General features: G+C 39.8%; 1 protein-coding gene across 1 annotated transcript; it reads left to right on the forward strand.

Moving 5' to 3' along the window:
- Positions 1-12841: 12841 nt before the first annotated feature.
- Positions 12842-25900, forward strand: LOC308231357 (albumin-like; the record flags this gene model as incomplete). The annotated part of the gene is made up of 15 exons (XM_080636668.1): positions 12842-12926; positions 14456-14516; positions 15251-15383; positions 16270-16484; positions 17208-17340; positions 18415-18512; positions 19417-19546; positions 20418-20632; positions 21162-21294; positions 22158-22255; positions 22991-23129; positions 23638-23861; positions 24373-24505; positions 25494-25550; positions 25810-25900. 14 exons carry the CDS (start codon positions 12842-12844, stop codon positions 25542-25544), a joined length of 1848 nt encoding a protein of 615 aa, XP_080492794.1. The 3' UTR covers positions 25545-25550; positions 25810-25900.
- Positions 25901-25983: the final 83 nt, after the last annotated feature.

Here is a 25983-nt window from a genome sequence, read left to right on the forward strand (position 1 = left end):
AAAGAAAAGTTTTCTTATTGCTTGATTATTCAGCACTTTCCCATCTTCATTTCTTGACTCTTCAATTCTCTGGTCACAACTGGGGTAAATAAGCAGGGCACTTTTCAAAAGCATACGCTTTTCTCTAACAGGCTTTCCAATGAAGTCAGGTGAGTTTTAGCACTGGCTTCAACATGACCAGAATTAGGCCAATGCGGAATGTATTTAAAAATCCAACACTGAAAACCTGATAATCTTATTAAGTTGTCAAACATCTGCTTAGGCAATATCAGTGCCAAATAGACAGGAGCCTCTGATTTGTCCCACTTAAATCTGTTCTTATCCAACTTGAAGTGCAGTTATATGCTAAAGGGAGGCAGTACTTGATTTTTCTTTCAGAAATGGAAGTAGATAGATTGCTTACTTGATAACCAGGAATCAAAAAAAAATATTATTTTTCTTTGGGAAAACAAACAAACAAACAAAAAACTACACAGAAATTCCTTGGGAGGTCTAATCTAAATTTCACCCTATCCACACAATAATTTTTAGTTCTAATGTTACACCATTCTTAAGTCCATTTCAGGGGAGTTTTTATTTGTTGCCACATGATATAACAACTGTGTGGGTTTTTTTCAAAAGAACAGAAAATTCAGTGCAATATATCATGAATAAATGCCATGAGGACTGATAAAAATACATGCTATCGGTAAACCAGTGAAGCTTACCAGCCAAGGGCTTCCACATTTATTGTTCTAAAACCATGACAGCTGCAAAGCTTTTATAGGATCTGGTTCTGTAGGTCTTAAAAAAGTAATTCTTGAATTTCCACAGAGATTATATCTTAATTTAGAGGCAGACCTGGGTGACAAACTGGCATCTTTTTGTTCTCTTTGTTTTATACTTGGTTCAAATGCCCATACTTTTAGCTTAAGGTCTGTTTACATTTGACTGTGGCATGAAATCAGGTGCCTACCAAAACGGTTCAGTTTTGCAGGTACAATTCATATCACATTGGTCTCTATTCAGTCAGTTTAATGAGATGGTCAGTTTAAGACAAAATGGGGCCTGCAGTCATCTTTTGGGCGACTTTTTCACACCTTTCAAGTTTTTAGACTGAAGATTGTTTCTTATGATCAGCAGGATAAATTTAGCCCTCAGATTTGCATTTACAACTTGGAAGTCGTGGAATGCAAGTGGGCTTACATTTCTGAGAGTGTCACTGAGTCTAACACAACCTAATCTGCACATTCCTGGAAGTTTGAAGAGGAAAATAATAACCACTCTAGAAGACTTGTCTTAATACTGGCTAATAACTGGTATACTGGTATTGAAACACTGGCTTGTCTTAAAAACTGGCTAATAACCACTCTAGCCAGTCTTGGGAGAAGAGACATCAAGGTCAGGCAGAGTAGGTGGACTCTGTCATTCCTTGTCTGAGAACTGGGCGTTTGTCAGTGTAGGTCATGGCTGACCCCTGGTGCGAGAGTATAGTGTTGTAGCTTGTTAATTTGTTTGGATTTTTTGTTGCACATAGGTCAGGGTTAGCAGATTAAAAGATGTTTGTCATTTGAAAGTTTTGGACATGTTAAACATTCACTCTTTCTTGAGCTGCTTTGGTGGTAGATCACAAAAGACCATTCCTGGGGATGACAAATACATTCCGGAGGGTAATTTCCCATGGATTCAGCGCTGCCATCACTCAGACTCTTGAGTTTTACTGTTGTCTTCTGCGGAAGCAAAGCTGTGCTGGTGCTATTTCTGATCAAGCAACCATTATGACATAAAGTAAAGCTGGTCTGCCTATTTATTGCACAGTATTCACCTAAAATGTCAATTAGTTGAATCCAAAATGTTTCACTGGCAACATCAGAGTTCTCATAAACTTTGATGAGACCCAAAGTTATGTTTCCTATGGAATCATACTGGCTTTAACAAACCTGCTGGGAGGCAGGCCCGGTGCTTGTAGGAGATAAGCCAAGAACATCAGTGTTGTGGGATGCCAAAGTGTCCATCCCCAAACTCTTACAGTGCTAACAGCAATCAGGCCAAAGCACTCGACCGTGCAGCAGGACCTTGGAAACCGTGACACTCATGTTCACATCAGGCTCTCCACATTTTCAGGCTTCCTCTTCTTGCACCAGGAGGTGAGTCCTAGGTCTTGGCTCTGAACTAGGTTCAGCACTCTGCCAGTAGGAACTGTGAGGAATTTGGTTCAACGTATAATTTGCACAGCTTCCAACTTCCCAGGGAGCCAGAATCTGGCAGTCTCGGGCAACTCTGGCCTAGAAAATACTTATTAAGACACCAGCGGTGAGGTGATACAACTAGCTGTTCATGAATAGGGACAGGGGGATCCCCTCTCATTACCAAAGGGGACACAGGGCAGGATTCCTCTTCTTGCTAAATCAAGCACCTGCTTTAGACGACGTGTCCTTCACTTCATGGCTGTAGCAGCTCGATCTGCACTGACTTCAGAGGAAGCCTGGAGTCTCTTTTCAGCTCAGGTCTCTGTATACTAGACAGCTGAAGCTCAGTAAGACAAATCCCACTCTGTTTTTACAGCACTCATAGTCCTGGAGAAAAGCCAAAACCTTACGTACACTCAAAAACACAGAAGACAGATAAGGGCAATTCTAAATTCATCTTAATTTAATGAGTTATTTTTGATACCTAAGATAGATTATGAATATGCTTGATTGAACCACTGCTGCTCTGAGAATAAAAAAGCATTTGAACAGAAGGCAGATGTCAAGGACTGTCAGCAAGGGGTTGAAGTGCAATATAGAGGAATGGCCTAGCGAGTATAGCCACTGCCTAATTGATCCAAAAGACAACACTAAAAGCTTCATGTACAAAGAGTTTGTTAATATTTCTTTTCATGACTTAAGAAGGGTTCTCAGGTTAGCATTCAAAATAAACAAAAAACGACAAAGCAACACAGCTATTAAGACTCTACCAAAGCCACAGAACTATCTGATGCCTCTTCTTAATTCCTTTGATATGACTCTCTGTACCAGTCTTTTTATTACTTTTTTAAGAGAACCACACAAACCATACTGATCTTTGCTAAGCTTAATCAGCTTTTTTGGTCTTGGCTAAAATTTTTCTGATTCTTGGAATGTACTGGGGAACCTTGCTTTGAGAATCAAGTCTTCTTGAAGGCTCTCAAGTTAGATATTCCAAAAGACTTGGCTCCTTTGAAAATCAGAGTTTGCAGGCACTACTCTAGAGGAGAAAAATAAAACAAGCAACATTTCCTCAGTTTCATACTATTTTTAGTCACTTCCTTAACATTGGGTTTCCCAAGTTTCCAGTATTATATGTTATGTCGTAACAGATACAGGTAAAGGAGAACATATGAAGGAGAAGGGCACCCGGAAGAAAGAGGACATTTTGTTGCTTCTGCTGCAAATCAGATTCTCCTCTTAGGAGGTCATTACGTGCTGCTAATGTCATTGAGAGTTTGGTTCATGTTTCAGGCAGTACTGGATCTGGAACTAAAAGCCAGAGATCACCTAATAAGTATGGTTTGTTTGAATGTTGCTTAAAAAGCTTTTAGTTGTTAAAAACAATTGATTTTTTCAGACAGAAAAGTACACATGCTTAGGTTTGACTGACTGAACTTTGCTTCTGAGGCTAAGACAAAAATGTTGAAATATTTTACTGTGGTTTTGAATTTCATCAGGGACAGAATGCGTCACGTTTAATTATTGGAGCCTCAGAATTCATTATAGCAGAGTAATATGCAGAAGTGGATTATCTTTTTATGTCAATGAGTAAATGACAGTCCCAGCTTTCACGATTTCTCTGCCTGCCTGCTTTGAAAAAATGGAAGAGGCTCAGTCCTAGCTGCAGCAGACCTACTCTATCTAGGTACTTGCTTTGAGGAGATTGAAAACCTGGGTTCTGATAGGGATGCTGAAAGGAGCAATAGTTTTGAATACAGATGTGACAAAACTTTGTTCAGTATATGTAGGACTAGTTCAATGATGTGAACATGAAAGGACTGAACTACATGTTCATACAGTAACAATGACGTGCAAATGGCTCCACAAACTTCTGTTGTCCTGTCAAGGTGCTGGTTCAGGCCCTGACTCTTAGCTAAAAAAATTTCAAAGGCAGTAGGGGATATTTGAGTTGGAAAATGCCACTCCTGCGCCAGGGCTTCATTTAAAATAGCCTTCTATTTTTCAAAGTTCTGAGGGCTTTTGCCTTCAGGAATTGCTTACTCAGAAATGGAAGAAAGAATGAGAACAGGATCAGTCTTCAGTCTCTTTCTCCTTAATGTTTGAACGTTTACAAATTGTCTGCTATAAATCAGCTAGTATCTTCCCAAGAAACAAACCAACATTAAAAAAAAAAAAATATCCAGAGGCCATACCAGAAAAAACAGCCCAAAATGAGAGAAGAGTTACAGCAGTAACACAGATTCTGTTCCTATGGAGATAGGCATGTGAGAGAAAATATTTATCAGCTCTGCAGTTTTTAGGCCAGAGTGGGAAAACTGTGATAAAACCAAAGGAAAACCAGGACAAATGGTAAAGCGTCAGCACAGCTGAGGGGCAAAGGCTGTCAGGGGTGTAGTAACATCTGGGTGTGCCAGCTGCAGAATGGGGAGTCTGTGTAAAATCTGAGATTTTCCACAGTCCTACAGCCGCTCTAGGCATAAGGCAATAGTTTCAACTCTTGGGGTGCAAAACCAATGGTTCACACACTTTTCTTCTAATTTTAGCAAATACACCTGCTTACACATATAAAAAAGTTAGCAGCTGTGTTTTTCATAAATTGGAGGTCACAGATAAATGCCTTAAAGGACTTCAAAACAAAACAAAACAAAAAACCAAACCAAACCAAAACCAAAAAAAATCTTCCAAACATTTCCTTCCATTACTCAGAAGTTTTCAAGATCTTTTTCATTGTTAAATCTGAAGTAGGTCAATCCTAGGAAAGAAATATTAGCAATCTCTTGACAAACAATAGCTTTCAGTTTTGGTTCTTGACTGAACTGTGTTCACTGAATGGTTCTTCTCAACTGCGAAAGACCACCAAGACCAGTTGCAGTTTTCCAGGCACAGTGCCACCAACAATTCGTTTGGGTTGCATGCCATCTATGAGCTATCAGAAACCACATAGCCCTGGCAGAGGCAGGCTGGTGGAAAGGATGAACCTCAAGGACTCTTAGTGAGAATTTTCAGGGAACAAACAGGATCATTAGAAATACATTGAGTACACAGCTAAACATAACCACAAGTAAAACAGATCCAGTGGTTTATCAAACATGAAAACACATGAAAAATATATCAAAATTGTTGGGAAATGAAGCAGAGAAATAAAAATAGTTTGAACAAAATCAGTTCTTCCTGTGCTATTGAAAAAGCACACTAATGAACTGTGTATTGGTTCCGCATGTATCAGCTAGGCCAACTTTTTAAATGGCACCTTAAAGAACAGTGCAAGCAGCTACCAAGAATATGAGCTCCTATGGAGGCATGGCATGTCTGGGATAAAACCCAGTAAAGGTGGGTCAGAAAACTCAGAAGAACACAGGCTGCAAAACTTGGTCAGAGCATGGAAGTGGGAAACTGAGTGCCAAAATATGTTTCTAGGGGTCAAGTAAACGTACTAGATTCCAAAGGTCTCTGGAGAATTATGTGAGAGAAAGAAAAAAAGATCACCACTGACAGTTATATTGTGAAACAAATATAAACCACACCACTTACAATTTAAATTCCAGATAGCATATCAAAGAAATGTTTAGAGAATACTGAAGCAAAAGGTTCTTTCTCATTAGGGCTTAATGAACTAACGCTGCAGCAAGGGTAACTCTTTCCTATGTCTTTTTTGTAATTAGATGTGCACTTCACTCACACCAGAACATCACTCTGATGGGTTTTTGAGGTACCTTATAACTAGAAATTGATACAATGATCAAGACAAGTACCTACTTTGGAGTTTACGTACTTGTACTGACAGAAGAAAAAGTCATGGGGACATGGAAGAAAGAGCCTAATTCTGAGAAGTCACAGACCTTGCCAGCTGATAGCCATCCTAGTACTGAAGATTCTATGTTTGGGTAGGTTCAAGCAATTCAGTGTATGATAGAGGAGTCAAAATACAATGCCATAGTCAGTAAGGTATTACCTCCCAAGACAAAACAAAACCATTCTTGTACTTGCTCCCAAAGGATGATATTGGCAACTGTCATTTGATCAGGAAAACAGCTACATCACCATATTGGGGATTTTACGAGATGAGGTGGCAGGGATGGTGGAATGCCCCGGGGATCAAATGTACAGGACACAAAAAGTAGGGCAGCACTCAAACATTTAGAGATTCATGTTGAAACAGAGAATATTTTGGATGTAAAGACACATGACAAGAAACGTAGCAAGGTATGAATGCAGATTTTTTTAATAGATATAGGTAGGGAAGATGGAAGAACAAGGTGATTTCTAACTCAGTGCTGCACCACATGTGGCATACTTACTAACTTACCCACAGCTTGCTTTCAGCAGGTAAAACCAACAGAGAAGATATCCCACATCTGAAAGATATTATTACATCATATCAAAGCCTTTGTTAAAAAATATTTAGTTTGGGTTCTTTTCCCATGTCAGCCTACTATATAGAAACACCCAGAATGAGTAGAAGGTGGAAATGCAAGAGACACAGTTCATCTAAACAAAGCAATTTTACTAATACCCACAGAAAAATGCACATGCAACTGAAGGATCTTGCAGTCTTGCAATCACCTGCATGTGTAGTAAGCTCCACTAGAACAGAGGGGAAGGAGAGTATTCAGAAACTACTGCAAATTATCAGAAGGTGTAGTTATGAAGTACCCTACACTTCACCTCCCCAGCCACTGAACATTGTTGTATGATGCTCGAATAGCAGAGCTAAAACTGAGATACCATGAGGTGAATATAGATGATTTCTCACACAGCAGTCCTAGATCACACAGAGAAAGCTATGCAAAAATTCATTTTTCTTCCTAAGGGAAAACAACATTTAAAGCAACTGTGTAGGAGATTGAAGGCAGAAACTGGAAAGAACAAGAATAAGCTCTGATCAGAGAGGGTCACAATTGCTACTAGAATCCTATGGTGACTTGAAGTTCTGTAGATGAAAAAAAGGCATCATATATAAGCAATATACTATTAAACACACATTATTGATAATATACATTAGAGACATTTTGACTTCTTACATGCAGATAACTATAAGAGAGGTAAAAGACCTGGTAAATACCTATGCCACCCACGGCCAGACAGTGAAAATGTGCAACATTCCCAGCAGAGCTCAGTATGCATTAGGAATGTACATAAATTATCTCATTACTGTAAAACATTATCTAGGTTTTTGGGCATGATATGTCTTGTCAGACACTGATGCAGTGATTACTGTAAGCAAAGCAACCTCTCATTTCAGTGGACACTGTACTGCAATGACTGGTTTGGAGCCAGTTGGTGCAACTTGGCTACAGACATTTATGTCACAGCCAGTCAAACAGTAAACGTGAACTACTGGGTACACTTCTCAGCACTGTAGTGTAAAGCACAGCAACACAAACACACAGATGCCACCGTGAGTAGGAAAACGCTGACTCCAAAGCCTGATGCTGGCAATCTTTGCATCACTACTGTTGCCAGTGAAGGAAAGGACAAACTAGGAAGAACAGGGAATGCATGTATTGGCTGAAGCCTACTAAATAACCAAGAGGTGAACAGCTTAGCAGAAGAATTCAAGCAGAAGGCCATGCACAAGCCATTTTCCAACTGTACGCTTGAAAGGAAGTGTCCGATGGATACCTGCTTCTGCAGGGAAGGCGGCACTGAATTCACTTTAATGAAGCTATAAATCCTGACAGCCCTGTAAAACAATAATATTGACAATAGAGAGCTTGGGAAAACAGGCAGCCTGTATCTTGCTGACCTGGTCAGCAAGGTGCACAAAGACAACTGACTTGCGCTGGCTTCTCCTCCATCTGCTTGGAAGGCTTTTAATGCTAGAATGGTGTGAAATAACCTTTCTTCAACCCCTGCCAAGGTAAATGCCCTGTTAACAGGTAATTAGCAGACCACCTAAAACATTGAAGGCATTCATATATATATGTGTGTGTGTGCATGTGTCTTGAGATGGACTTTGGAAGGCACAGTGTCAAATTATGCAGTCAGGTTATCCAATTGAAGCTCAGCTTTGCAATCTGGAAAATATACACTGCCTGCGGTCTTCCTTCCCACTTTGAATTAAGCACCAAATACTGCATGTTCTGGCTGCTCGCTTCTGTGTTCTGGATGTTGGCATGAAGTTCAGGCTTGCAAAACTATTTTGGTGTTGAGGATGTAGCCTTTTGATCTTGAATCTGTTCCAGAAGAGGACTGCAGGAGTAAGAAAGTAAATTACAAGTTGAGCTTATTGGAGTTGGGTGTTTGAATTATTTAGGTGCAGTGAAAATATGAATAGTCATTTTGGTTGATTTAAAAATTCTTATTTTAATGAGAGAGAACTCTGTAAACCTACAGAAGAGTGGCTGATGACCCAAGATGAAGGGTTCAGAGTCAGAGCTGAGGATGTGCCCAGCAGATAGGCACTGTCTTGGAATGCTGTCAGTTACACCATAGCAGGCCTCTGCCTATTCTGCCACAGTGATCAGATCTTTTCCATGTTTATGTTTGCTCATCAGATAGACCTTCCTGCTCATTTTATATCTGTGAGTCCATCTCTGTTCAAATAAAGGCATATATTTGTTGGAGATGTTTGGCTTGTTTTGCATGGGGGCCAAATATTGATGATAAGTATAGCAAATATAATGCACCAGAGCAAGTAAACTCTGGTACCTGACCACATGTTGAGAACTACAGGCATTTATTTAGGTATACACTGGTAATTGTAGTGATTTAAGAAATGAGATACAGTCCAGTGGGGAAAAAAAAGAAATAGCAGCTACTCGACATGTCTGTAAGGCACAGGGCTGGAAACAGGAAACTGCAACACCTTTTTCAGCATCATTCCACCTGCAGACAGAGGAGAAGCAGCATTCTTTTTATTGGCTCCATCCGCTTCAACAGAAGGCTGTTTTTCATCTTGAGGAAGGAAAAAAAATTGCTAGTTGGCTGCCCTCCTTCCTGTTACCGTGAGATAAGTAAAAAGCCAAAGGAAAACAAAGAACAGAACCACCTCCAAAACAGTAATTGTGATCCTGGCACATGAACCTCTCGAGGTCTGGTGTGTAGCTCGCGATTCAGTCACACAAACAAATCTCTTAGTCTTTAAAATAAACAGGAAACTGCAGTAAATAAACTTAAGGGCCACAAAATTAGAGGGTTAGTAACAGTCTTACTTTTTGAAAGATAGCTTTGAAAAAGACTTGTCTCCACAAGTGCTCTGGCAGTGGTTCTTATGATGATACATCAAATTTGTTACTCCAAAAGTCATGCAATTTTAGTACATTTTGGTCCATATTCATGTAACTTTTAGTAGGAACATTAATCCTAGTGATACATGAATAGCTTTCCCTTCAACTTCTGAATGCTTCCCACTCTGCAGCAATCTCCTTCAAGCACAAACCACCTGAACACAGAGATGAATGGGTGGTTTTTTTCTGATAAAGGAAGTGTTAGTGTAAAATTCATGGCTTAGGAATTCCTTGAGAGCAATGGCTCTACCATGGCATCTCGTTATCCTTACTAAGTATGTTGTATCCAGTGTAAAAGAGCACACAGCACAGAATGAAGAATGAAGCCTGGCTGTATGAAAACAAAAGCTGATTAAATAGGTGTTCCTGGAACTATTTCTCCAGTGGGAATATGAGAGTGAAGTAATCCACTTGGTATCTACACTTCCACTTTGCACAACATGCTGTGATGGAATATTTAAATATGATGCGTCCTTTTATTGCCAGGTCAATTACTCTTGGCATTGCTGTGCTTTAGTCCCCCACATGTGAAATAACACTAGTTGCCAGCTGTGACTTCAGACACAGATGTGTGTGAAAATGAATTTGTCTTAAAACACAATTGATGCATCCTTTTTGTACTACCGGGACACATTTGTTGGAAGTATACTCAGTGCGGTATAGGAGAATTGGGTAAGAGGAAGCTCAGTATAATATTTAATATTGTTAAACAAATATCAGCATTGGCATTCAGATCTCTCTTTCAGCAGTTGTATGAAATGTTGGCATGAAGTACAGGACAGACAACAGAAGATATCTAGAAATAAACATGGACCCTGTATTACAAACTTACCTATTAACTCTAGGGGACCAGTCATGTTCTTGCTAACACTGCACAATGCTGCTGGGGAAAATTCCAGATAACTTTCAAGATGCAGCATTGCATAGTGAGGCTTTTTCTTGTGCTTAACTTCAAGGTGACAGAAAATCCTTTCCCCTCTCAGAAAGCTGTCCTTTCCTGAAGACTGTCTTGGGGCAGCCTGACAGCATTTCCCACACTGTTCTAAGGCATGATTTGCCACCACCACATCTTCTCACCACTTGGACTTGGGCAATGTTCCAGTCTGATTCCCTTTTACCATCACTTTATGGCTGTCAGCAAGACACCTAAATGGGTGTTTATGGTGAATGCTCTGTACAGATTTGAAAGAAGCCACAGGTTCATGATGTAGGTAAATCAAGCTGATATTTGTAGGAAAGCACTATACTATTTTACAATGGCTTTCATTGGGATTGCTGAGTCAGCTGCTGGTATTCATTTTATCTGAGCTCTTGGAAAAAGTGCTGTTAAGCCCCTATATCCACTATTCCACCTCTCACCTTTTTTTATCAGTGCAAAATGTGTGCAGAAGTTTCCAAACTCAGAATGCTGATCTATCCAAATGTCAGTGATTTAAGAGGCTGTGCAAAAAACCTAGGTAGCCTTCAGCCATCCTGAAGGTTACAAGTTAATCAAAAGATCCATGCTTTAGTGATGGATTCTTCTTTGGCAGAGGGATATGGGCAGTAAAACCAATTACACACTGAAGTGCTCAACCAGCTCTTTCCTGGGATTTTGCTAGGCAGCACAGGTCTGAAAGGCCCAGATTGTTCATCCTGATTCCCATAATTCTCCAGAAAGTTGGGATTTTGCTACAACCACCTGAAAATAATCTCATTTTCTAACATTCTGACTAAACTGAGGTGCTTTTCTGCAAATATGGCTTCCCAACCTACATCCCCCAAAAGTTATGCAGAACACTTTTAATTCCCAGAATAGAGCCTCATTCTTTTAAATCACTAACAAGAATGCTGGTTTTCACCTATAAAGATAATGCAAAAAATGGAAAAATGGTAAACTTTTTTTGCCAAAGCTACAAGTAGTACAAATTTCATGTATCAAACTATTCTTTAAAATCATCTAAGTGTTACGTGGTTATTCATGGAGAACTGAATGGTCTTTCTGCAAGACAAGATGCATTGCCTTGACATCTTTCTAAATGAAAATAGCATGCAAGTATTTTAGACTTAGACACATTATTTGGTTTCTTTAAGACATGTTTAAAATCTCAATTTCAGAAACAAAGTGAAGGTTTGTTGGGGTTTTTTTGTCAAATGTCCAGAAAATGGGTTCATACTACTCCCAGTAGGAATAATACAGAGTTGTGTTAGAACTTCCCACTTCAGGAAAATGAAACAGAGTAGAAAAGGGAACCTGAAGGACTATGGAAGTTTTAGAATACGTTGCTGTGTTCACACAATGGAATTACATCACTGTGCACTCAGTAAGGATCCAGCCTTATATTTGTCAGGGGGTTTTTTGAAGCCTCTCACTGAGTGTTCTGGAAAGCAACTTTCAATTACATTCCATGTCCCAGGGCTCTGTGCAAACTTCGCAGTTCTTCACATGTCTAATCTCCTAAATTACAACCTATCAATAGACATTTTTGAAGACGAGAGTGGTGCTTAATGGAGAGATTACTCTTGAGAGCATGTCAGTACAAATCAGGAATTGCAAAAATTAGGAGATGACAGCTCTCGCAAATGTTTACACAGGTGTTTGCCTGTTTTCTGGTTCCTGGTGAATAGCAGTGCCCACAGAACACCAGAATGGGACCTAACAACTCAGCTTTCCTCTTCGATGTTCCCCAAGGTGTACATCCCAAATTTGAAGTGAAGTGCAGTCTTGTACAATGTGAAAGTGTCAGTTCCAACTGATTGACACAGACCCACTGTAGGAAATTGTTCCACTCTGGAGCTACATGCATAGTGAGGTTCAGATTCCTTGGTACCTGTTCCACATCTTTACTTCCTTTTCCTTGAAGAATTTGAAGCCAACTGAGATTGGAGATGCTGTTCACCTGTATCTTTGTGCTCTGTATTTTACCAATCTGTATTTCTTATACCAAAGTCTGGGTGAGCCATCTCATCTTTGTAAAGTGATTTAAAATTACAGTTCTCTAGTTACAAGTGAATATGTGGACTCTGTCCTGTCTGGCTGAATAGTTACTGTACAATTCCAACATGCTTTGCTTTTGGACAAATAAAGGAAAAAAAAATAAAAAGGAAAAAAGCACAGCTCTAGGATTAGACTTGATGATACTTTTGTCTGATGCCTTGAACTCCTTGTTTGTCGTTTGATAAGGAAATTTACGCAAAACTTTATCTATTTGGGAGCTGGCAGGTTCAACCTTTTCAGGACAAAAAGGCCCAGACTAACACAATAAACAAAGCATATCAAATTCATTTTTGCAAGGACAGTCCAAGTTTTGTAATCTTCTTCAGGCCAAGTGGAAACCTACAAGTGCCAGCTGTATGGTTAATATTTTACAGACTCAAGTAAGAAAGAATATATAAGCAAATGCTTTCTCTTCTATCTTCCAGCTTTTCTGAGCATTTTAACCCACATCGTAATCTGCAACCATGAAGTGGGTAACATTAATTTCATTTATTTTCCTCATAAGTTCTGCCAGATCCAGGAATCTGCAAAGAGTCGCTCGAGGGGCAGGTAAGAACCACTTCATTGTCTTTGCAGTCTTTGCTATATGAATTTCATGTCTTCAATGCAATTTCATGGACAATTCTTGCAAGCCTGATCCAAAGAGAAGAGAAAAACTTGATTGACTTGAAAAGAAACTAAATGAAGAAATCATGAGGAAATGGCTAGAACAGGACAACTTAACTGGGTGAGAAAGTCTGGTGACATCCCTTTGCAGCACCAGTGTAGGGCATGAACAGATTTCAGTTCAATTATTCAGCATCTGTTACTTTCCTGTGCGGAGAAAGGGGATGCACTGTACTTTTGCAAGTGCTGTCTTTCGCACGGTAGTTCATATGTGAGCTCCTCACCAGTAAAAGGTGACAATTTTCACATAAGTAGATCAAAAAACAAAAAAATCTGCATCTCAATCTGGGCTATAAGAAGGCTAGCCAAAACCTCCTCATTGTTTCATCTCTCCCTGTATTATAAAACGTTCATCAAGAAAATATTCCTGCAGGCAGTCCTAGACATTTTTCCACTGATATTTTTGATTTTTTGTTTGAAACATGAAAATTTAACCAAACTCAGTTATCCAGAGCTGGCTGGAAATGCCAGTGAACAGCAGCAAAAAAATCTTCAAATTACGATTTTCTGCACCAAAACCCTTATTATCAAAGCAGGTATATTCCATTAGGTAAGGGAATTGCTCCCAATGTTTTCTAAATGCTTCTGAATGGTATTTCTAGACCAAAATGACTGCCCTAGTCTAGCTCATTCATTACTGTAGCCATATGACTCAGTATCTGTTGGAGAAATCTCATGGAAGTCTTCTTACCAAGAGTAAGGTGTAACTGCAACCTGTATTTGTTACTACCAGGACCAAGGGAAGGTATTTACCTGCTTTCCTTCTCTGAGAAAGCACAGACGATATGCACTGGTTGGAACTAGAATATTGAATCTGCCAAATTAATCATTTTGAGTTCAGAAAGAGAAACTTCTGTTGGTGCTTGCTCTCATCAAACTACAGCTGCATTCCTTTCTTTGTAGCGTGGACATCATAGTGTTTTCAGTTACTCAAAGGACATGTTTGCTAACCCTTAACAGTAAGCTACAGCAGTCATTTTGAGTATTTGAAGTAAGTATGTGCTTACAGAGGTAAATCTTGTATTAAAATCCTGAAAATCATATACTTGGGCTCCTTCAGAAAGATGAGTGTGTGTAAGCATTAGGTGTCTACAGATAAACGGACAAGAAGGGTCATCTGAGACATCAAAGAGCTCAAGGTGGCTGAAAAGAGATTTAGATTGAAATTCCCAGAACATCAGCACAGATTACCCAGAATGATATGCCCAGAGGTGGGACTTGACAAGTGCTCAGCATCAGCTTGGGCTGTTTCAAAACAATGATGCTACTCCCTCAAGTTATTCCCTTAAGAGCTGGTGAATGCTGCACCCTTCTGCAAATCTGACCCAAGGTGCCCAGCAGGTACTCCTTAATGGGTCTAGCACAGCCAGGGGGATAGGGAGCCTCACTGTTCTCTTTGCTTTTCTTCCTAGAGCACAAGAGTGAGATTGCCCATCGCTACAATGACTTGAAGGAGGAGACATTTAAGGCAGTGTAAGTGAACATTCCACTTACATTTTCTGATTGTTTTCCATCTCTGTTGATACTGGACAAAAAAGGGAAACTAAAACACACCATACAAGCAAGCGAAGAGTGTATGTCTCACTGAAGGCACTGAGTTAGCCTTACTGTTAGTATACAAAGCCTACAAATATGTTAAGACCTGCAAAACTCACTATGACTTTCGCGCTCTCTGGGAAAAGAACTCCTTGCAAACCTTATGAGAAAACCTGTGTTCCTTATGGGAACACAGTTATGCTGGATCATGACATTACCAGAAAAACCCAACCAAACCCACAACAGGTTTTTTTTGAGACAAGTCAATTATTTCCTTTTGAAATTGGTTTTGAGAATGGCAGAGGGCCCTGGCAGAAACATACCAACTTCTGAAAGAAGGCAGCCTGAAGATCAGAATTTGTAACAAAATGACAAAACCCAGCTTAGTTTACCGCTGGTAAAAGCAGCAGGAAACTCAAATCATAGTCTTTTCTGTTTTATTTCTAATCTATTTTCCAAGACTTTTGTTCTTGGGGAGTAAGGCTGAAAACCTTCTTCTAGAAAGGAGTTGAGAAGAGGAAGGATATGGGATCTGGTACTAAGCTCTTCATGGTACTCTATTTAAGCATTTGTGCATGGCATTTGAACAATTTAGTATCCAGATGCACCTTTGAAAATGTTAGCTGTTATGTTTCTTATCTCCATATTCCAAAATGTGCTTTGTGTTTCAGTTCCATGATCACATTTGCCCAGTATCTCCAGAGGTGTTCTTACGACGGACTGTCTAAGCTGGTAAAGGATGTTGTCGATCTGGCACAGAAGTGTGTGGCCAATGAGGATGCTCCTGAGTGCACAAAATCGCTGGTATGCAATGAATCCTTTGGTTTTGTGTTTCTCCTCATTCTGTGCAGCTACCAGCATTATCCTCAATGAGGATTTATACCTGATCCTTTCAGGTGTGGCTGTTGTCATTGGCAGTTCTCAGATTTTAGTGCTGAAACGAAGAACTTGGTTTTGTTGGGTTCTGAAACTGTGTTTCAGAAATGCCTAAATGATCTGTGGAGCCACATACTGGAGCCCAGACACCACACGCAGGCACATTAAGTTCAGCATTGCCTGGAAATAAATGTTAGCATTTAGTGCAAATACCCCAGCGGTAAAATACAGGTCTTATTCTAGATATTCAGGTGACCAAAATGTGTGGGTTTTCACACTGGGATGACTTGAAAAGGTATGTGTGCTGATTTAAGGTACTTAGTTCACAAAGTTTTAAAAAAACTCCTGTAAGATGAGGTAACAAAAGAAGTTTGCAGGTATGGAAGATCCCTGGGTGTCTAGCAGGCTTCAGAAAGACAGATGCCTCTGTTCTTGTGAGCTCTAACATTCAGACCAAATGACATGACTACATTAGTTCTCTTTAAAGGTTTCCCAACCTGATCATCAAGTAGAATCTCAAATTCTGCTTCAATTCGTCTGAAAATTCAGTTTAGTCAGATTAGAAGTAAAAGGAGATCTCTGTCTTGCACAGAGTATTTTAAATTATAATTTTTTTTCAATAAAGCATTGTAACAGTTTTGATATTGGACCACATAAAATAAAACTTTATGAAATTGTGTTGAAAACAATGGATTATTCTGATTTATGGTCTAAATATTATCCCTGTAAAAAACGTATTTACTTATCAGATAAGTACATTGTACATTATACTGTCTATAAGGAATAATTCTGACCCTCAGCATCTCCCTTACAGCCCTCTGTTTTCCTGGATGAAATCTGCAAAGTTGAAAAGCTCCAAGACTCATATGGTGCAATGGCTGACTGCTGTAGTAAGGCTGATCCTGAAAGAAATAAGTGCTTCCTGTCATTTAAAGTTGACAAGCCAGACTTCGTTCAGCCATACCAGAGACCAGCTGCTGATGTGATATGCAAGGAGTACCAGGACAACCGGTTGTCATTCATGGGACAGTAAGAAAAATGGCCATTTTGTACTCTTTATGCATTTAGGTGTTCAGAAGAGGGATCTCCAAGCTATACAGAGTGCATGGACATGCAAGATATCAGAATTTACAAGAGTTCAACCTCATATCTGCATATGTAAATCGGTTGCTCAATTGTTAAATAGCCAAAGCTCTGATCGTATTTTTTCACTCCATGCTAGCACAGGTTTTTCCATTCAAAAATGGGTTTTAAGGGATCACATTCTATAAATCCTGGGGGACTTCTTTTTTTCCTCAGAAAAACCCTGAAAAACCACAGTGTTTCCAATATTTACTTAATAATTTACTTGCTCAAATCTCCAACTACTCTCACAATTAGAAAGGATGAAGAAAGGTAACAGTAAGAAGAATAAAAATCAGCAAGAAAATCTTGGTGAAATGGCCATAGAATAATTTTTCACACTCGAAATCACAATTCTCAAGTATCTGACAATGCATTTAAAAAAAAATCAAACCATTTACACATCAGTCTAGGTGGCTGTCAATAAAAGGAGTTAATCCACCTGTCATTGCTACTGAGCCCTGCTTTGGAAATCGAGATTTAGGAGAGTGTTTCCCATAGAAGACATTGCATTAGGAAAGTAGATTACATTTCTGAACTCAAAATGAAAGTTATGGAAGCTGTAAAAGATTTAAGGTCATTTGCTGTTGTTACTGCAATATGTAACTTAGATTTTCCTTTTCCTCACAGTTTCATCTATTCTGTTGCAAGAAGAACCCCCTTCCTGTATGCTCCAACAATCCTTGGTCTGGCTGCTGATTATGAACATGCACTTCAGAGCTGCTGCAAAGAGAGTGACATTGATGCTTGCTTGGATGAAAAGGTATATCCAATTTTTCACTGTGGGTGAAAACTAAGCAAATGTTCTGCTGCGTTAAGGTCCCTTCTGATCTTAGTAACAACTCTCTTTAAAGGAAGAAGTGACTTTAAATGGCTAATGTTAAATTACAGTTTATAATTCCAACATTCTGCTTTCCTAGGGTGGTTTTCAGTAAACATTTGTATGTGAGCTTGTAGAAACTAACATGGAGTAAAAATTCATATTTTGGGGTTTTTTTAAATGAAACAAAGCCAAAATCAAAACCAAAAACAAAAGAATCAAACCATAGATAACTAAGTTTGTCTTTTTGTGCCTTTGCGAACACATTATCAGGGATCTGTGAGTGTTGTGCAGGTGTGCTGAATCCAAAGAACATGTAGCATTTGGAATTTTTCATCTGTGGTGAACTGTAGCAGGAAGGCATGCTACCAGAAAGGCATGAGGGCAAGACAGCTCTCTCTTGGCAGTCTAACATGCCATCACCTCATCCAGTGTGCAGGTGTACAAGAGATCTCCCCTATTTTTGCTCTATTTGTTGTCCAAGCAAATGGAGGAGAAAGAGTGAGAAACAGGTAGAATCTTCCTGTTCATGAAAATCTTGGTATAAAGAACTTGTAGAGAGTCATGTGTTAGTCCAGTGATTCCATAGCAGGTGACTTCCACAGAGCTCTGCTTTTTAGAGAACTATAGCTAAGATTCCATGTTATCCTTGGGAATGGCTTGAGCCTAATTTGCCTTTTGTTTCCAACTCAATCCCAGTGACTTCTGTATAATCACTGCAATGCTTTGTAAGACAACTTAGGCTCCTTTGAAGCCACAGGCTTCAATCACATTGAAGTATTTGATGAACAGCAGCATGTCTGTAGAACTGCACTGTGCCATAAGGAATAGCATATAGACTGGAAGTTCAATGCTGATTGCAAACTGGTTAGGACTGCCTAAGGAGTTCTTAGCTGGTTTGGCTTTTCAGTAGAGCTAACTGGACCAGGACCTGCATGTGAGTTTCGGGTTGTTTTTTTTCTTCAGTCCATTAAATGTGACAAGTTTAATGTGACCGTGTGCATCCTGTTACTATAGGCAGGTGCCATAAAAGAAAAAGCCAAGAAAATAAGCCTGAAGCACCAGCATTCTTGTGAAATCCTCAACAAGTTTGGTGAGAGAACTTTCCAAGCAGAGTAAGTTCTAATCAGTTTTTTGTAAAAAGTAGGCTTGTTAACATGAGCCTGAAACTAATCACAAGGAAAATTCTTCCCTGTGAGGGTGGTGAGACACTGGCACAGGTTGCCCAGAGAAGCTGTGACTGCCCCAACCCTGGCAGTGTTCAAGGCCAGGCTGGACGGGGCTTGGAGCAACCTTGTCTAGTGGAAGGTGTCCCTGCCTCTGGCAGGGGGTGGAACTGAATGAGCTTTACGGTCTCTTCCAGCCCATAGCATCCTGTGATCCTATCATTCTAAGAAAACACTAGCATATAGAATTCACTTCCAAATGCTGAGTTAGAACAGTGCACTCATGGTACTTCCTAGCACGCTTTTTATTTATTTCTTTCTTTTAGATAAGTTGCTAGTTTGATCCTGAAATCAGTGAAAGAGTCAGATTTGGCAGTATCACAGTTATTATCAAAGCTATGTTTTTAAGATTAAGAAAGACTTAATCTTTCCAACAGAGTTGCTTTGCATTCTGTGCTTGTCTAATACACTAACATTGACTAGGATTGACTTACTAGATACAGTCAGTTTTGATTTAAAGGCTTAATTAGGACTATATACATCTGCACTAAGCAATCTAGAGATCCTTTACAGGTCATTTCGCAGCCAGGGAGAATTCTAGGGTGTGATTCTTGCACAGACAGCTCAGATAGAACAGAAGAACCAAACACTTGTTTCTTTCTATTTTAAATGAGCACTGGGTACTTCTGCAGATGTCGATGCTCTTTTTTTTAACTAACCACCAGAAATTAGATGAGAAGAATGAATTAATGTTTACTTCCAACAATGCTGATCTACAGTATCACAAGCGTTAGCAAGATTTCTGTTCAACAGTGAACTTTAAAACAAATGTATTTTTCTTCTTTCCACCCAGTATGCTTGCTCGCATGAGCCAGAAATATCCCAAGACTCCGTTCTCAGAAATGATTAAAATTCTACAGGACATTAAGCGTATCTACAAAGGGTGCTGTGAAGGGGACATGCTACAGTGCATGGATGACAAGGTAAGCTAAGTATTTGTCAAAACTGTTTACATACTTGAACAATGTTTAGGAAGACAAAAATTTGTGCAGCTACTCATTCACACTCCAGGGAATTCATACTCGATACTGCTGGAAGATTCCTCAGCCACTGAAAATCTCACAGCCAGCTCAGCAGCTTGTTCCCGGAACTAGGCTTTGCACCAGTTCTGGATCTAGCCCTTCATGATTGTGAGGGCAAGGAGATGTTACTTACAGTATAATGTGTGTGTTTGGCTGAAATCAAAATGTTTATCTTGGAGATTGTTTAATGGTATTTACTCACTTCAGTTGTAAACAAAGCAAAAGAAAGCACAGGCATTTTTCTGCTGTCCTCTTGTGTGTACTGCCATTCATGCAACTTTCCTGTAGTGCCAGGGAACTCTAGAGAACCGCTTGCATGGGAGTATTAGCAAAACTGTGCAACAGTGACATGATTTAAATATTGCCTCTCTGGCTGGAATTTAGATGTGCTTTTTAAAGCAGCTGGTGTCCAGTGCTGGCTTTATGAAGCTCTGGGGGTTTTGTCCTCTATCAGAGCTGGGCACCTGACTATTAGATCTATCTGGTAGCTTTGTGACAGATCACTCAATGACTTTCCAAAGTTTGTCTTCTCAAAGTTTCTAAGATCAAGGAAGGAATAACATTCTCCCTGTACCCATGAACATAGTGCTTAGTATGCAGAGGACATGCCTGTTGCTGTCATTATTCTCTTTCATGAAAACAGCATTTCCTTAGCAAAGTGCTAAGTAAATAGGTGACCTGGATGAAAAAGGAAGAATCTGAAAAAGAGAGGGGGAATGAATATATCTTTAAATTTTTATTTCATAGCTTGTCTGATATGTTTATTCTTTAGGCAGAGCTTATAACCTATATGTGCTCTAAACAAGATGTTTTCTCAAGTAAAATCAAAGACTGCTGTGCCAAGCCAATTGTGGAACGAAGCCAGTGTATTGTTGAAGCAGATTTTGATGAGAAACCTGCAGATCTTCCTTCACTAGTTGAAAAATACATCCAAGATAAGGAAGTGTGCAAGAGCTTTGAGGCAGGCCATGACGCATTCTTGTCAGAGTAAGTAGTGCAAACAGCATGTGTGCTTGTATTTGAATGTGTCTGCAAATGAGCCTCTGTTTTTTCTGGACTATGACCTTTTGCACTGCTAGAAAATCTGTCCTCTTGTAGTTTCAACTGCATATGGAGAACAGAGATGACCACATGGAAGTCTGATGTAGCTCTGACCCAAGTTGAGCCCCTAGTTTCTCATTCATGCTTTGTGATTGTTTCTCTTCAGCACTGTCCTACTTACCAAATCTGAACTCATCAGTGTTTTTATTTGTGGGCTTTGTGCATGCCCACATACATTACCTGCTTAAGAATTATTCTGTCCCAGGAAACTATTTTGTTCCTCTCACATTTGCCTTGTTGGCAGACGACAGAATGACAAAACACATGTGCTAAAACAAGCAAACAGCATTGCAAGCTCATTGTCCATTTACTTGATCTTATCCAAGGAACTGTCATTGTCAGTTATTGTGCTGTGCATGAAGAAAGCAGCGCATTCTTCAGGAGCTCTAATTCTGTCAGCCTGTGTGTCTTTCAGGTTTGTTTATGAATACGCACGGAGACACCCTGAGCTCTCCACACAGCTGATTCTGAGAGTTGCTAAGGGATATGAAACACTCCTGGAAAAATGCTGCAAGACAGACAACCCTGCCCAGTGCTATGGAAATGCTGTAGGTGCACAGCTTTGTTTGCAAATAACTACAGTGCTTGGTCGGTACCTATCATGAAACAATTGGGTTGAGAAACTCGTATGGAAGAGCAGACAGAAAGCATTTTGAGTGACTAACCCCAGGAAAAGTTAGTGTCTTGATGGGATGCTAAGCAGTCCAGGGCCTGTGACAACAGAATTTTCTTAGATCAAAGAATGACTTCATTGATCACTTTATGAAATTTCAGACTAGTCTCACAACTGCCTGATGCCTCTGTCTCTCAGAAGTGATTCTGCATAGCCTGAAGATGATTAATAACTGGTTAGATTAATTATTCTATGAGCTCCACTGCTTATACTGAGTATGGCTCCTCATGGATTATGATGGGAACCCACATGGCCAGCTCACAGACACTAAGCATAAACTTTGATCTCCTAATCTTCAACTGAATTGCACACAAGTTACAGCAGAAATTGAGTCACTGACAGCTTTGGCCAAGGAATAGAAACAGGATGTTCTCCTCACAGTTGATAATCCTATATTTGAAAAATGTTCACCCCATTTAAACAAAAAAAACCAAAACCAACTAAACAAAAAAGCAAACAAAACCCCCTGTTGTCTAGAAAGTTAAGTCCAACAGGTAACTAATTTAAATTAAATTAAAAAAATCTCTCTGCCTTTTTAACTGAATTTCTGCTAGAACTTAAGTCTCATATGAGAATCAAGCCCTCCCTAAGACACCCAGGCTATACGGAGGTAATCAGCATTACAAAATGGATATTTTATAGCTAATAAGATTTAGAAGAGCCCAGAAGCTGCATTTGTATGACTGTTACCAGGACATCCTGCTCTAACATTACTAATGAATTCATACTTGTTTGCAGCAAGAGGATTTGAACAAGCATGTCAAAGAAACTCAAGATGTTGTAAAGACCAACTGTGACCTTCTTGCTACCCATGGCGAAGCAGACTTTCTTAAAGCGTAAGCACTTAGCATGACCAGCAGGTCAAAGGAGGCGATCCTGCCCCTCTGCTCTCGTGAGACCTCACTTGGAGTATTGTGTGCAGTTCTGGTGTCCTCAACATGAAAAGGACATGGAACTGTTGGAACAAGTCCAGAGGAGGGCCAAGAGGATGATCAGGGGCTGGAGCACCTCCTGTATGAAGACAGGCTGAGAAAGTTGGGGCTGTTCAGCCTGGAGAAGAGAAGGCTGCATGGAGACCTCATAGCAGCCTTCCAGTATCTGATGGGGGCCTATGAGGATGCTGGGGAGGGACTCTTCATTAAGGACTGTAGTGACAGGACAAGGGGTAATGGGTTAAAACTTCAACACGGGAAGTTTAGATTGGATATGAGGAGGAAGTTCTTTACTGTGAGGTTGGTGAGGCACTGGAATGGGTTGCTCAGGGAAGCTGTGAATGCTCCATCCCTGGTGGTGTTCAAGGCCAGGCTGGACAGAGCCTTGGGTGACATGGTTTAGTGTGAGGTGCCCCTGCCCATGGCAGGGGAGTTGGAACTTGATTTGAAGGTCCTTTCCAACCCTAACTATTCTATGATTCTATGATTCTACTTGCTGATAAATATGCCAGATTGTAAAGAATGGTGCTGGCTGCTTTGGGCGAATTTATTTGGTCTTCTTTTTTCACTTCAGTGGTCTAGCTCAGTAGAGCATTCATCAAATGTGAGCCAACAGTCATTTTGATATGACTCTTTCAGACTTCTCATCCGCTACACGAAGAAGATGCCTCAAGTATCAACTGACACCTTGTTGGAAATTGGAAAGAAAATGACAGCTGTTGGTACTAAGTGCTGCCAGCTTCCCGAGGACAAACGCCTGCCTTGCTCTGAGGGATATGTGAGTACATTGCTTTATTCTCTCTACTCTTGGAGATTTCTTCTGTTCTCAAAAAACTTGATTTCTGGTGAGATAGTAAACTCACAAGATTTTCCATAAACCCCAAGCTGAGCATCTACCTAAGAGAATTTGAAGTCTGTTAATTTTTAATAAATTGAGAGCCTAAATAGTTGCTGATGGAAGCTTGTAAAAATTTCAGCTAAACTTTGCTCTCCCTCGGCAAGCAAAAGAAGTTGGTTGGCTGCTTGTATTTGGAAAAGCTAAACAGTCTCTTAAAAAACTTAAATGTACTTACTGATTGTAGCGTGATAGACAGACTGTTGGCAGACTAAGAAATACTCAGCTTCAGGAATGCATATTTAATTTAAGTTTTAAGACCATGCCATTTCCAAGGAGGTGTTGGGATCTGACAGCTTCCGCTTCCAGCTATGCTACTGTACCACAAACACCACATCTGTTACTGCAGCAGATGAAACTCAAGTTTGTCCTTCTTTCCTTCTCTTTCCAGCTGAGCATTGTGATTCAGGAGATGTGCAAGAGGCAGGAGACCACACCGATAAATGACAACGTTTCACACTGCTGCAGTGACTCCTATGCTTACAGGAGACCCTGTTTCACTGCCATGGGAGTAGATACCAAATATGTGCCTCCAGCATTTAACCCTGATATGTTCAGCTTTGATGAAAAATTGTGCACTGCTGCTCCTGCTGAACGGGAACTAGGGCAGATGAAGTAAGCCAAAAGAAATACTTGTAGAAAAGCTTCTGAAGTGTAATACTTGGAAAGGGGGTGCAGAAAGAAGCTACAAACACCCTGTTTTGTCATCAAACTGGGACTTCACTAAAAACAGCTAAAAAGCCAGATGGAACTATGTATTTGCATTGCACTTGTCAGTGCATAGCATCATATGGTTTGGAAGAGGCAAAATAGGGTGTTTTCTTCAAATAAAATCAGTGTCTTAGCTGACCTGTTTCATGTAGGTCCACCGCCAGTGCAAATCTTAAGATGTACTTCAGTAAGACAACATAAAGGTTATTGCAGTAAGTTTTTTTCCCACCTGTAACTGGGATAACAAAAAGCAAAGTGTTCGGGAACCACAAATAGGCACAAACTCCTCTAGACATTACAAAAAAAAAAAAAAAGCCTCATAAACGAGCAGTACCTGCACAGAGTGGCATATTTGAAACTGGGAAATCAAACTACAGCAGGTAGTGTTAACTCTGTGTTGTGGCTTTGTTTTCAGATTGCTTGTCAACCTCATTAAACGCAAGCCCCAGATGACAGAAGAACAGATCAAGACAATTGCTAATGGTTTCACTGCCATGGTGGACAAGTGCTGCAAACAATCAGATATTGAGACGTGTTTTGGGGAAGAGGTATTTCCTATCTCCTTTAAAAAACAAAACAAAACAGGAAAGGAACACGGGAAACCAGACTCAGTAGGAAACCATGCATTAGGAAAGCAGTTCTGCAAACTGGTGTGGTCACTTGTCTGTGTACCCTGCCAATAAATTTAGCTGCAGAGCAGAATATGTGCAATCATACAGATTATAGTCATTGCCCAGTTTCATGTGGAAAGGCTGTCTGGAGGTCATGTGCTCAGTCATCTGCTCAAAGCACAGCTAAATTTTAGATTAGATAAGGTTCTTCAGGGCCTTGTCTGGAAGAGCTGAGTTACAAGCCATAGCTGTAAAAGACGTATGTGTAGAATCTAAACTCTACCTCTCATACAAACTTACTTTTGTGCTACAGATTCTCATAGAATTCTGAAGAATTACCAGTAAAAAGTGCATGTGGACCAATTATCAGACACTAGCAAATACAGATACATTAGCAGGGGGAGTCCAGGCGATTATGTCCTGTGAACAGTCATTCAGGTTTTCTTTTCAAACTCATCAACCACAAATACATTCATTCATTCAACATCTGAAATAACCACAGGAGGAGTTGATCTGCAGCCATACAGCTGAGCAAGCACGAAGCATTTACAGGAAGTATAAATGACAGTTTCCAACAGCAAACTCGTAATCATTTGAAGCAGACAACTCTATTACCAATATCATAAACCATTTATTCATTGAATCCTTTTTTAATATATAACCAAAGTATTGCACAGGTAAATATATTAGGGAGACTTAGGAAATAATGATTTTTGTCTCTAAAGGTGTATTTTCTACCTTTGCAAAACTGAAAAATATCCAACATACACGAGTGGATAGATTCTAAACTTAGGAAGGACCATTAGAATTATCCTTTGAAACAGAACACAGTCACAAGTTTAAGTTTATAGAAATTCCTGCTCAAGCACCACATACTTTCCTCCCTTGACTTCTCTCTCACAACTGTTTGTACTCCTTTTTCTAGGGTGCAAACCTGATAGTCCAGAGCAGAGCCACATTAGGAATTGGCGTTTAACACATGGTAGGTAACAGCACATATCATTTATCTATTTATCTCTCTATCTATCTATCTAATCTATCTAATCTATCTCTTCCCACCCTTCTGCCCAAACCTTAACTCCTTCAGCTTAAAAAAGCATCCAGCTTCCCTTTAACCACCAAGAAGTTGCTTTTTCTGACAGCTGGTTTAACCATCTGCCATTACACAGCATACAGCAAGTGGAAGTACTACTGGTGTGCTACTATTATACAAAATAATCCTTTTTGTTCCTCCAATCTAGGTTGCCAGTGGGGAAAATATGAAGAAAAATACTTCCGTGTAACTTCTCCTGCCCATTACCTTTTTTCCTTTGGTATTGAATGAGTATTTCGTAAATCTTTAGCATTTTGTCAAACCACATGCTTTTCCAGAAACTTTTCAATTCTATCACTTTGAAAAAATGAATAATAAATAA

The sequence above is a fragment of the Psittacula echo genome (assembly GCF_963264785.1).
Source record: "Psittacula echo genome assembly, chromosome: 1".
NCBI lineage: Eukaryota > Metazoa > Chordata > Aves > Psittaciformes > Psittacidae > Psittacula > Psittacula echo.